General features: G+C 34.7%; 1 protein-coding gene across 1 annotated transcript; it reads left to right on the top strand.

Annotated features, from left to right (window-relative positions):
* The first annotated feature begins 1,307 nt into the window (after window positions 1-1,307).
* Window positions 1,308-2,399, top strand: LOC131858355 (uncharacterized). The gene is made up of 2 exons (XM_059211577.1): window positions 1,308-1,918; window positions 2,000-2,399. Exons 1-2 carry the CDS (start codon window positions 1,308-1,310, stop codon window positions 2,397-2,399), a joined length of 1,011 nt encoding a protein of 336 aa, XP_059067560.1.
* The last annotated feature ends 11,532 nt before the right edge of the window (window positions 2,400-13,931 follow it).

Consider the following 13,931-nt stretch of genomic DNA (forward strand, 5'->3'; position numbering starts at 1 on the left):
TCTCGATCAATCAACAGATCTTCCATCTTCAGCTTCCACATTTCAAAGTTTGTGCCAGAAAACTTTTCTACATCAATCCTTCCTAATATGCTTGCCATCTTTACGATCCTGCAATACAGAAGTGAAATACTCTGCACAAGCTCTCACTCAAACCTTGATTAACTCAAAAAACCCTGTACCCAACAAATAGAACCAAAATTGGCCAGGCTCTAATACCACTTGCAAGGAAGCAAAGGTGTGCGGAAATGCTTCCTATGCTAATCTTGAGAGGACGATTATGCAGATTTCAACTTTACTATTACAAAGATCACAAGAAGCACATAGAGTAGAAATAAAACAATAAACACATAACACAGTGATTATCGTGGGGAAAACCCATACAAGTGAAAAACTCCACACTCTAAAACCTGCATAATATATTAACAAATCAACAAGAGATTACAATACACTTGCAATACAATTTCTTACAAGAGCATCACCTCAACTCAAGCTCGGAGAGACTTCACTAGCATCCTTCTAGCACCCAGCCTTGCAAACCAAACTCCATCATACAAACTCTTCCCCAAGCCCTCATTATATAGTAATTTTACAACCTGGAAACTATTTGTGGTTTTACAATACCATGGGAAAAACCTCCATGACATGTGTTGGCCACCCTTAACATTTGTTTTTCCAAGATAAGAAAATGAGGTTAAAAATAGTTACTCACATCCAAACTCTTATCCCCTATTTTTGACCCTCGTAACTAACATGAAATGTGTCATATAATCTCTAAAAATGGCCCTCCTATATTATACTATGGACAAGGCATCTTTTGACAACTCATATACCTTTTTCCAAGGCACCTACACATGGGAAACCTTCCAACTATATTTGAAACTATTTACTGAAAATTGCATGGTTGATACACATGTATCTCAACATAAAGTACAGATTTGGTTACCTGGAAAATTATGGGGAATAGGTGGTGGTCAATATGTTCCCGTGCGAGGCATCGTGAATATCAGATTAGCATCTATGTTCAAGCAAACTTAATTGACACTCTAACCTGGTCAAGTTATAGCAGATGACTTTTATAGAGAAGAGAGAAGCTCGACGTTACTCTAACCTGGTCAAGTTATAGCAGATCTAAGGTGGAAAAATCATGGACACTGAAAATACTCTTGTTATTCAATGGTTGGAAGAAAACAGAGAAGATTCATACCGTTTAGAAGTGGTAGCACATGGAAAGCTTGCCAGTATTTTCATGCATGGTACCAAAAACAATGAAAGGAAAGGATGTGATCTACACTATTCAGGTAATATCGATGGGTCCTTATCACTTTCTCAAACCTCACCTTGCTGAAATGGAATCCGAGAAATCTAAAATCATTGCACGGGCAGTTATGAGTCAGCCTCCTCCTCATTTCTTCACACCACTCCAAAAGATTCGACAAGGCGGCGGCCTTTCATACTTGCAGGAGGACAATTTCTTCGGAGGGGTGATCCATGGCGCTAGGGACTACTATGGGGACGCTCAGTTTCTCAAAAAACTGAACGAGGAGACTTTTGCCATGATGCTGTTTAGGGATGCTTCCTTCCTTCTTGTTTTCCTCGCACACCATGTAGCCAATAAGAATGGCCGACCTTATCAACAACAATCGCATTCACATGGCGGCAGCCCCTTCCACGGTCTAAAGTCAGGAAAATGTCTGTATTTAGATGTCATGAAAGATGTCATCAAATTGGAAAATCAAATCCCACTTTCCGCCTTAAAGTCACTCCATGATTTTATTGGTGATCCAAATCAAAGATTTGAGTATTTTGTTGCTCAAATATGTTCTTATTATTCTCCATTCTGGATCCAACCCAGTGAAGATTCAGATTTAGTAAGCAAATTTCATCTACTGCATTGCCTCCGTGCCACAGTTTATAGCAAGTCCCGTAACGCCGTTGGCCAACGCCCTACTAATGGCTAGTTTCCTTTTACATGGCTTAAAAACCATAGTCTCTGTCTCAGAAGAAACAGTAAGAGGGTTTACAAAAAGAAACAGGATCCCAGTCGCCTGTTTGGATCTAATGTTCTTCCCTCTGCTTTAAGATTAAGCAAAGCCGGAGTAAAATTCAGGCATTACGAGGGAGGCATTGAGCAGATAAGGTTTGACAAGGCCCAGTCTACTTTATATCTTCCTGTGTTGAAGATTGGTATTATGACAGAGACGATCATTAGAAACTTGATAGTTTTTGAGTTGTGTTCATCAGAGACTGAAGAAAATGGTGTTACTAGTTTTGCTCGTTTGTTGGAGGAGCTGACGGTAGCCGCTAAACACGCTGAGTTGTTGAGAAGAAATGGAATCCTTGTCAACTGGGTTGGGGGCGATGATAAGATGGTGGAGATTGTGAAGAGCTTGAGCAGCTGAACATGGAAGCCATGCTTCAAACATGTTAACGATGCCAGAAGCAGCCTCAAGACTTATTACTCAACAAGGGAGTGAATTTCTGAACACTTATTGCTCAAAACCATGGGTTTTGATATCCGCTGTCGCAGCCGCTGTTTTGCTTGTTATGACTGCTCTGCAGGTTTTATGTTTGTTCTACACATGGAATAAAAACGCCTAGATCATTTGTTCTGTTTACCACAATCAAATTGTGAAACTTCTTTTATTGCAACAAGTTTTCTCTAATAGTGAGAGATATTTCAGTTATTACTGCGTCAGCTGTAATTATGTGATCTGTTTTTAATTTGACTTATATTCCCATGAGACATCACGAATACTGTGAATTTTTCCTAAGTTTTTATTTCCCGGGACTGTAATCATAAGCAATAAATACGAATTAATGGTTTCCATCTATTGATGTCAAAATTGCAGCAGCTGAGATAGAACTTGATTCTAATGTGAATGTGTATGTGTATGTTGATTTCATTAGCAAGTATATTTAATTAAGATTTTTGAATTGTAGAATTGTAGCTTCTCATGACAAAGTTCTTCATATGTGGTGATTTATAAAATTTTTCCTTTTGATGATTAGGGTTGTCAACTCACTTTAATGTATCTATTTGTTGTGTGATCTATATCCTTGTTGTGTATTTGACCCCATTTACCCAATGTATTAACAGCCAATTTGAGACATTTCCCTATTTGGGTCTCTCTTGGTCAAGGCATGCATTAATGTGGTTTCTCATTCCCCCCTGAGCTTTTCATTTGTTTCGAGTTGCCAAAATCAAAGAAAATTCATAATGGCTCGTTTTTTGGTGATTTCCTAAGTTCAAGTAAGTTGTCGAACTTTTGAACTTTTGAGGTTTCCCTCAAGTTGATATGTTTTTTTGCTCATCTATGCCATTTAATTTACCCTTGTTGGGATATTAGACTTTCCAATCCTAGCATACCTTTCACTCGTTCCTTACCATTGTCACTTTTATTTCTTTTGGATTTTTGGACTTTTCCTTACCAACATGTCTTCTAACAAAACTCTAATTCCTCAATCCTTGTATAAAGTCTTTCAATGTTGGAGTTTCAAGCATATATTTGCATTAGTAAAGATTCCTTGGTACCCACAAAGCCCAAACTCTTTGGCTTTTTGACTAAATTAATTTGTGACTCGCCAATGGTTCAAACTTACTTTTATCTTAGTAAATGTTCCTTTTCATCCCCAAACCCTAAACTCTGACAATTCCTTTAGTACATCTTTTCCAAAAAGACATACATTTGCTCATCTATATAGTTGAGTACTTCCTCCTTGGCATCTTTGATGCCTGACTCTTGACAACTCCTTGCATATATCCTATCAAAGTCAAAAGTGTGGGCATACCTTTAATGTAGTACATGGTATGTGGCATCCTCAAACTCGAATCCTAAATGCTTTTTGTGACATTATCTTATCGAGACCATGAGTTCCAACTTATCATTTTTTAGGTGTCTTGTATGAGGTCCTCTAAACCTTTGATTCCTTACATCTCACTCTATGTCATCTTTTTAGGATTGTGAGTTTAGAGCTCCCTCAATATGCATACCTTAAGAGATGAATTCTTTGCTACCCTTGATCTCTGACTCCAAATAACTTTCTCCATTTTCCATTTTGAGATAAGGGTTGTGATTATCCATCTACCTATTTGATTGAAGCATAAAGTATGCCTTACCCTTGACTCCCAACACCCTAACAAAGGCATGAGTCATGAAACAATCTCAACCACTAACCCCTAAAACTTCCAAAGTTTTTCACAAATTGCTCCCAACTACCTCTTAGCTCATCCTAGGACATCATTAATGACCCAATAAGGCCTTTCAACTACTCACTCAAAAATAATTGTTCATCTTAATGGAATAGATTTATATGTATTTCCAACTATGGGAAAAGGGAAGGTGGCCCATTAAACCATTAATGCATAAATTCACATTTCAACCCCTAGGAATCCTTGTGCAACCTATAAACTGCATTCTAGTGGATTTTGTGGGTTGTTTCTTGGCCTGCACATCAAAACTTTGTGACTCGGTTAATGTAGATAACATATACATAATAGAAGAACATTCGTCCATGTCTTGTAAGTGCATCAAACAATAGTTTTAATGTGATTTCAAGTGTGATTCAAGGGGAAATGGTGTCTAAATGTGAGGGTATTCTCTACATTGTACCAATCATGGGTCATATAAGTCAATACAAATTTTGACAATCTTCCTTGGGATATTGAGGACCCAAAGAAATTTATTTGAATGAGATGAAAAAATTAAAACCGAGCAATTGTAGAGCCAACAAAAAGCAACACAAGAAGCCCTAGGTTTTTATTTTCAATTTTGGGTATCACATCTTTTATATTATATTGATGTGGGTTCATTTAAAATTTGTAATAGAACCCTTTTAATTTTCAAAAAGTGATTATAACTAGAAGAGGTAACATTGTTTAAGTGTCTCTAGTAGTATTCTGTACATTTTCTAAGCATGTTCTTGATTAGTTGATTAGTTAAAATAATATAAAATTATTTTAAAGTTTTTGTAGTGTATCTTCTTACCACAAATAAAGAAATATACAAGTTTATATCTAGATTCCTAAGCTGAATCTTATAATTACAATAAATTTGAGTAAGAAAAATAGGAGTCAATCTGACATATATTCTTCTAAATCAAATTTAATTTAAACAACTCAAAAATAAAGACTCAAAATTTTATAAAATATAAATTAAATGTCACACTTACATAGCATATTTATTTAAAAACTGAATTATTTATTTTAAGGATAAATAAAGAGTAATAGATACATCCTTGCAAATGTCCACTATGTCATTACTTAATACTTTTTAATTTTCTTAATTATGTAATGTATTTTCATAGCAGAATTTTTTTTTAAATATTATTATGTCAACATATCTTTAATTGTGAATGCAATTGAATAATTTTGAAGGAATCAATAAGAAATCTTGCTGTGTGCAAAACCTCAAAACCTCTACAAATAAAACTAACAAATACCGTCCAACCAACTTATAACCCACCAACAAAACACATCACTGTTGTGACAGGCTTACATTTTGCTAGATGTTAAGATGCAGAAGTGTGTAAGCAAATTCTGGATGCTGTGGATTTCATTTCTTTACAGTCAGTCTCCTATAGATACTATACACTGGTATTTTCCAATCACAGATTGTTATAATCTGTCCATCATCTGCCTAAACTATGTTATCCATGTACAAGATTCATATTCATATGTTTTCACAGAGCCCAGGCGAGAAGGAGAGCATATTTTTCCCCAAATCGTAAAGAATTTGGTAGTTCTGCTGCTGCACATTCCCAAAGATGGAGACCCCATCATCGGAGGGCATCATTGCAAGACACAACAATTTACTACTCGAATCAGCAGAAATCGTGTAATTCTCTGGAGGTAGAACATAATCTGCCCCTTTGAAATGGAAAGTAAATGGAGGCAGAACATAATCTGGAGCTTGATTAAAGAAACCAACTCCTATTTGAAAGCCCCATAGGCAACCGAGGGCAGGTATGTGATAGTTGTTCCAGAGTCTATGATGAATCCGCCTGTTCCATCCGATTGAATATCAAAAGCCCCATTGGGAATACTCAGCAATTTGTTCCCCACGCTGATCCCCTGCAACGAAAGATAGTAATAGCTCGATTGCCCCGTGTGGTTCACTAGAAATGGAGTGGACCTAAAATCCCGATCTTTCAATGCGGCCGCCTGGCCAAAGAAAATGGTGCTGGGTTTGGAAGGGGAATCGGTGAGACAGCATAAATGCCAACATTGCCGACCAATCTTGCCTTATGCCATTTTAACATGTTGTAGAGGTGACTTTTCTCACACATTTTATATTAACTTTGTGTTGAGGCATCAAGTGTATAAAGTTGCTTGATTTAACATATGTGAAATTAAATTTTATTTTTCACTTTAAAAATGTATTTTATATTTATTCAGGTCACTTTCAACTTTTAAATCAGTATTATCTTTGTCTAAGTCAAGATTATTTAAGTATTCTTAATGTAGTTCAAGGATATAAGAACGATTTTGACATTCTCAATTAAAATTTGAAATGTATTTGGCTATAGGCCAACTTAATTTAACGTTATTGTCACCCACTATTTTATGTACCAAAAAGTTCAAATCTTGTGCCTAGGACCTATATAAAAGTGTATCACCCCTAGACCATTTCCATCATCAAATATTATTGATCATCATCTAAGGTTTATCAAGCACTAAAACTCACAAACTCATTCTCATATCTATCATAGCTCTCTTTCCATCAATAAGAACAATTATATCAACTCTTATTTTAGAAATATTAAAACCCTAATTATTTAACTTGGATTATTACTCAAGCATGTATTACACTTTGTCCATTGCATCAAGTCTCAAGCATTCACTACATCATAGTAGTGCATCAATGTCCATTATTCATGTGAATGTTGCATATGTCGTGGGGTGTATCTTCCAACTTATCACAACATCCTTAAATTAATCAATAGAATTTAACTACAATTAAGGAAGTCACAAGAAGTTCACATTGATGTAGAAGGTTTCAATCGTACTTTTTAGTACCTCTACTTTTCTATTGACAAGTACAAACCTAAACAAATATTTTTTGGGCAAGTATCAAAACCATAATCTAAATCAAAGATTAAGATCACCCAAAAGGGGTCAAGGCTACTCTCAAGAGGTTCAAGGTTTCCTTGTAGCATTGATCCAAGCCTTCACACAATTCAAAATTTCACGTATTAAATTCATCATAATTTATTCATCCCAGTTCAATCTCAAATTCTAGATATCTCCTTTCTATGTAGACTAGGTAAGACTTCAATATAGTTATTTTATATTTGTTCTGTTCAAAGTTTTGGCATGTAGTAGACTCAACTCGTTATCTAAATTAAATTGATTAAATGATTAATTATTAAATTTGATTAGCCTAGATATTTATTGCAGGGATGTTTTGTTCCTCCACACATGTCTACAAGATTTTTCAGTCTATACAAAGTTTCCCTATTCTGGTAAGCAAATCAAACATCCATGCATAAGGATTAAATATTTTTAATAATTTAAAGCTTTCAAATTTTATAAAAAAAATATACACTTAAAAAACTTATTTGTAAATATGTTATGAATTAATATCTATCTATTATATAACTATTATTGTTAAAAGAACATACCATACAATTTGATACCTTCGCTTTGCACCACTTTGCACAAATTTTATAAATGCAAAGTAATATTGCTCAAATTTTACCTATTTCACATAATTATTGTCTTGTACCTAGAACCCACTAGTCAATATACATCACATGTGATCATTACCCCTTGCCAATAACCATCATAACTTTTACCCAATTAGAACTATATTGCATGGTGTGACCTAGTCCTTAGACTTGATTGCATCTTGCAACATAGTCAATCTTTTTCAAAATTTAAATGTTCACCACCAAGATTATTTTTTTGTAAATGTTATCCCATCGACCCATATTTCAAAAGGTCTCAAGTTGAGAAACTAAGGACTTGAATTTATAGGAATATCCTAGCCCATTGGTAATACATAAGATACACAAACATAAGGACCTAGCTTACATACTATTCATTCCAAGGAGCATCCAAGGAGATAATTTGCATCAAGAAGTTTCATTACCATATCTATTATTAGATTATAAGTAATCATATCATGTTTGATGTTTCCAAAAAATTATGTTGCTTCTTAGGAGCTTAACTATGATTTGAGACAAATTAAGGTCATCGTCATAAGAGTCAGAGAAATCCTCAAGCTCCAAAGATAACCTATAAAACTAGAAATAACCTTCCCAATTGGAGATTTTATGTATCAAGCCTTGACATAGTCTAAAAGAGGAGAAGCTTTATCAGGGCTTTTCCTTCCTATCTTAGACTTGGTAGTCTCCTACACCCCCTTCCTACTAGAAGTGGTCTAACCCTACACGAGGTGCAAATTGGAGATGAGACATAGTTACCATCATTTTCATTTGAGCCTAGTATTTAGGACCTACACAAGCTAGTCAGCCATACACTATGGGTATCCCCCAACTAGTATGACACTTTTGACTAGAAGTGTATCTAGTTCTATTGATTTGGCGGTTGCTTGCATTATTCACCACCACCTTGGCCAAGGTTTTAATATTGCAAGAACGTTAAATGCATTGTCTAGAATCACCACCCTTGCTTGACTTGTACATACTGGAGTTCAGCTGACTCACATAGCATCTGGGTATAGTTGACCCACTGGCCCTTATTCCATTTAATTTTTAATTATCTTATGTCTATTGACATTAATAGTCTTCAATGAACTTCATGGTACCCTTACATTAATGGTCATCCTATTGTTGTCTACTGGTTCTTAACAAACTCAACCATCTCAAGGTTAACATTAGCTAAGTTATTCATTACACTTTAATTTAATGATCGAGAAAATACAATCCCAATTGCAAGAAAGTTGATTCAGTTTTCTATCTCAAAGTGTTCGGTGGCCAGCCCGAGGTTCAATGTTGAAACCAATGGTCTGATACCATATGTAATATGCAACAACCTTTGCAAATTGAAATAACAACTTTTACATCTTTATAGTAGAAAAGAAGGGAAAAACTTGCAAAAAAAAACATTGTTTACAACATTGAACTGAAACATGAATTGAACAAAGATCTATGCTACAAGAAAAAATAGTAGAAACAAATATAACTTTAAAATTTAAATTTAAATGAAAAGAGAGGTTTAGAAGATACATTATTCCAGATGCCAATATTCTGAACTTTTGTAACTTTACCATCAGACCAATGAGGAGGGAAAGTATCATCGAGGCGGTTTTCCACCCAACCATAGATTTACTAATCCCTCATGCCATATCCAACTAGATTGGCATGACCCTTTGCATAGAGGTAATGGGAAGTTTAACTCATACCATTTGAGACTTGGTATATAAATCTACACAGCTCCCTAGTCAGTCATACACCATAGGCTACCCCTAACTAGCATGACCTCTGACTGGGTTGTGTATCTGGATTAACAAACTGGTTAACGCTAATTCATTAAGTTATTTTTCATAACCTTACTCGGTGAAATTTAAATTCCCAAAGGTGTTCAATTCATTATGTTTGTCTTTATGCTAATTGCATTCTAACTCTATGAGGCTCATTAGTTGTCATATATGTTTGGACCCAAGTTTCTTATGTTGGTCAATAAACTCAAGATGACTTATACTCTTCTAATGCAACCTTTCTTTGACAAAAACCTAGATTAATTTAATACGGAGTTCATACTTGTGCCCTTCATCTAGCAACTTGCTCTCTCACGAGTACAAGGATGAATCCAAGCTTAAAGAACATGTAGAATTCATCATCCTTCTTTTAATGAACCAATGTTCTATACAAATTTACCAGTCTTAAGTACAATAGTTGAATAGTTCATATTTCACATAGTCTCAAAGTTGTTTAGATAAGAGAAGTAGCCCATACTTGGCCTTTATTAACTGGTATCTTCCATTAAGTTGCAAATGATTAACATATGATGCCCTTTTTCACACATGAATATTACACGAAATATCAAACAACCAATAGTTCTCCATAGTCTGGCATGGTTGATTGTATCGGTTGGTACTCTACCTCATCTTGAGGTTAAAGGCCTTATTTTATTTTTGATGTAAATTGTTCCCTTCTAGTTTTATTGTAGCATGGTTTAAACTGATATAATTACCTTAGTGCAAAAAAATGAGATAGACAATAGCCTACTATCTCCCTCATCAACATTAGATTCTATGTTTTGTATGTATTATGAGCATTTGTGTTGCTACTATACCGTCCAGTGAAACTATATATTTTTGTATGAATGCCAAACTACATTTTGAAGTAGTGAAGCTATGTATTTCTATACATATGACTATCTACATTGAGAAGCACTATAATCTCCCTTGTTTATCAAATCTTTTCACACGAAGGTATTATTTACTAAATGTCTAAGTGCACCTGTAGTATTTATTATGCCCAACTGCATTAATGAGTACTAAAATACTACTCTTGCATGCCATTTCTTACCAAACTAAAGATAAATTAACTATCTTAACTGATGCTCTAGTATAAGCACCTCCTTGGCCCAAAGGTTTTCAAATAGATGCAATCACACTTAAGTGTGAAATCAAAGTTCCACCCTTCTCGGCTACAACTTTAGGCTCTAGGGTATAGGTCTAGAAACAAGTGAGTTTTAACTTATATCTTACCATATTTGTACTCACATAGAGACTCATGTATCATAATAGTGTTACATGATTTTAGTTAACAACACTAATTCTCATATGAGGTTTTTGTTTTATCCTTCTCATAAATCATTGCATAAGGTATTGGAGAATACAACTAATTTCCTAGATTAGGAAAAGTAAATGTCTTAAGAGCTTCTAGCTACCCATATAACCTTTAAGCTTTGAATGAACATCATGCATGACATGTTTCTATTATCATTGCAATGTCTTACTGTATTTTTTTAAAATGAAATACTAATTGCATTCTAGGTAATGTTGTTCTTCTCTTACCAATTTTCGTTCCCAAGCTAGGGTTTTAGTTTTCTACACATGCTAGTGAAGGTTAACCTTAGTTTGAATAATTACCCTCACTTTAGTAATATTTTCAGATTTGGTTAATTCTGAGACAACTTACAATAAGAAAGTGAATTCGTCATAATATAAGTTTTTCCTGGTATGTATACCCTCAATTCTGAGTGGTGTTATTCTACATACCCTTTACCAGTTATGCTCTACAAAGTTTTCCGATTACAACCCACTCATATTTATACATATATATACAATCATTTAGTCTCAAATAAATGCCTATATTACACATTAAGAACTAACCAGCCATACTGTACTATCTCAGTGTACATTAAGAACTAACCAGCCATAATGGTCTATGTTTGCAAAAGTGGATTCCTAATTTCAACCCTAGGGAGAATATGCCCCCTACTATCCTATTTGTGTTCATCTACCTTGACTGCCCTTGCAATTTTGGAGTGAAAATATCTTAATGTCTATAACCAACTCTTTAGCACATTATGGTGCCATAGATAAGGTCACTATTTCCAAAAATTGGTTGGTATATGCTAGAATTTGTGTGTATGTTAAAAATAATCAAATATTGCCTACCCAAACATACTTATCATCTAAATTTGGAATTCGGGTACAACAAATCTACTATAAACACTCTCGCATCCTTTGCCCTAATTACGAAAAAGTAGGACATAATGCATCTATTTTCAGGAAAGCTATGAAAGATCACTATGTCTAGAAGAAAAAGTAGTCTGCTCCAAAGGTTTCCTCTTCCATAGCTTTCATCCAACATTCATCTTTACATGCTTCAATTACTGATGTCGGTTCAACATGAGAAATTAGACATACCTCATCAGTTGTCAACCATGTTCTTGTCATCACTCCTTTATTCTTGTCTCCAATGATCTGATCTTCTAAATGATTTAACCTAACATACTTAGAAGTCTTCTAATTTTTTGTTCCTATGCTTTGATCTTCAGTTACCGCTGGATTTTCTGATACTGTCGGAGTAACGGGCTCAACATTTTGTTATGGTGTAGGCGCTACCGGTTTAGTTATGATCATTTCCACTATCAGTTCTCTCTCATAAGTTTTGATTTGACTTATGTTCTGCTCATCCACCTTTACATTAGTGCTCTCCACAATTCTCAATAATCTTTTGTTATAACATCTATATGCTTTTCTTTCATTACAATAACCAAGAAATATCCCTCCATCACATCTAGGATCAAACTTTCCAATGGAATCATCTCTTTTGATATAGTATTTACTACCAAAGTTTCTGAAATACTTAACTATAGGTGTATGACCAAACCATAACTCATAAGGTGTCTTATCGATGTCTCCTTTGATATGAACTTTGTTGAATATGTATACTATTGTTCTCATAGCTTCTCTCCAATAGATATGAGCCAGATTATCTTCCATCATCATAGTTCTAGCCTCATCCAAGATAGTTTTGATCTTCCTTTCCACAACTCCATTCTGCTGAGGTGTTTGGAGTGTAGATAACTGGCTCCTTGTCCCATACTTTTCATAATAATTGTTAAATTCACTGGATGTGAATTCTCCACCCTAATCTAACCTTAAGAATTTAATTTTCAATCTTGTCTTCATCTTGACTTTATCTTTAAAGATCTCAAACTTTTCAAATGCTTCATATTTCTCCCTTAGAAAAGTAACCTACATCATTCTAGAATAGTCATCAATGATTAGCATAAAATATCTATCACCCTGAAATTTTTTCATTCGAGTAGGACCACACAGATCAGTATGAATAAGAACAAGAACATCATTATATTTGTCTTGTATACTCTTAAAATAAGTTTTGACTTGCTTTCCCTTTTGACATTCCTTACATACCGGATTATAGGGCTTCAGAGTCTTAGGTATATCTCTAACTGCCTTAGTAGAATTGATATTTACAATGCAATCAAGATTGACATGACACAACCTCTTATGTCATGGCCAACTCTCATCAATTTGTGCAATCAAACATGTCTTCTCACCGAAATTCAAATGAAAGATGTTACCTTTAGTCTGAGTACCGATTGCACTCTCCAATCTAGATCTGTTGATAATCTTACATTTTCCATCCTTGAAGTGTAACTGAAATCCCTTATCCACCAACTGTCCCACACCCAAAAGATTATTCCTTAAACCTTCAACATAATAAACATTATTAGTATTATGCTAAACATCCAATGATATAGTTACTCTTCGCTTGATCATGCATTATTTGCCATCTCCAAATTTAACCAGATCGCAGTCAAATTCTTGCAAAGATAGAAACTTCTATTTATCTCCAATCATATGATGTGAACATCCAATATCTATCACCCATCCATCCTTGTTTTCAACTTTAGCAGCAAGGGCCTTTTCTTCAGGTACTAGATCATCTTCCTTAATAGTCAAAAATACCCATTCCTTTCCATTGCCGGATCCACTAGCTGAATCTTGTGTCGATTCATCATCAGAATCAGTCACACCTTCCTCACTCCACATAGTAGCATGATTTGTCTTTGTTCCTCTTGTACTCATGCTTGTTCTGATAATCATGGTTAGGCCTAAAAGATCTTATAGCTCTTTCCTCAAATATTGAATTCCTTTCAGGACATCTAGATGCAAAATGACCTATCTTATTACATGCAAAATATTTAAAAGGTAATTTTTCTTCCTACTTATTTCCTGTTGGACCTTTAGGTACTCTTCTAGCAAATAGGGCTTCAAGTTTCTCAAACTCTTCATATTTTGTTTTCATTTCCTCTATTTCTTTAGCATATAAGGTTTTTCAGTCACTCTTGCTATAGATGATGTAGATGCATGAAAAGCAGGTTCAGATTTTGCAACTCCAGAAGGACCAAATTCCTCGAGTTCAAAAGAAGATAACTTCCCAACCAAGGTATCCCTATTAACAAAGTTATTTTCCATTTTTCT

The sequence above is a fragment of the Cryptomeria japonica genome, chromosome 9 (assembly GCF_030272615.1).
Source record: "Cryptomeria japonica chromosome 9, Sugi_1.0, whole genome shotgun sequence".
NCBI classification, from domain to species: Eukaryota; Viridiplantae; Streptophyta; class Pinopsida; order Cupressales; family Cupressaceae; genus Cryptomeria; species Cryptomeria japonica.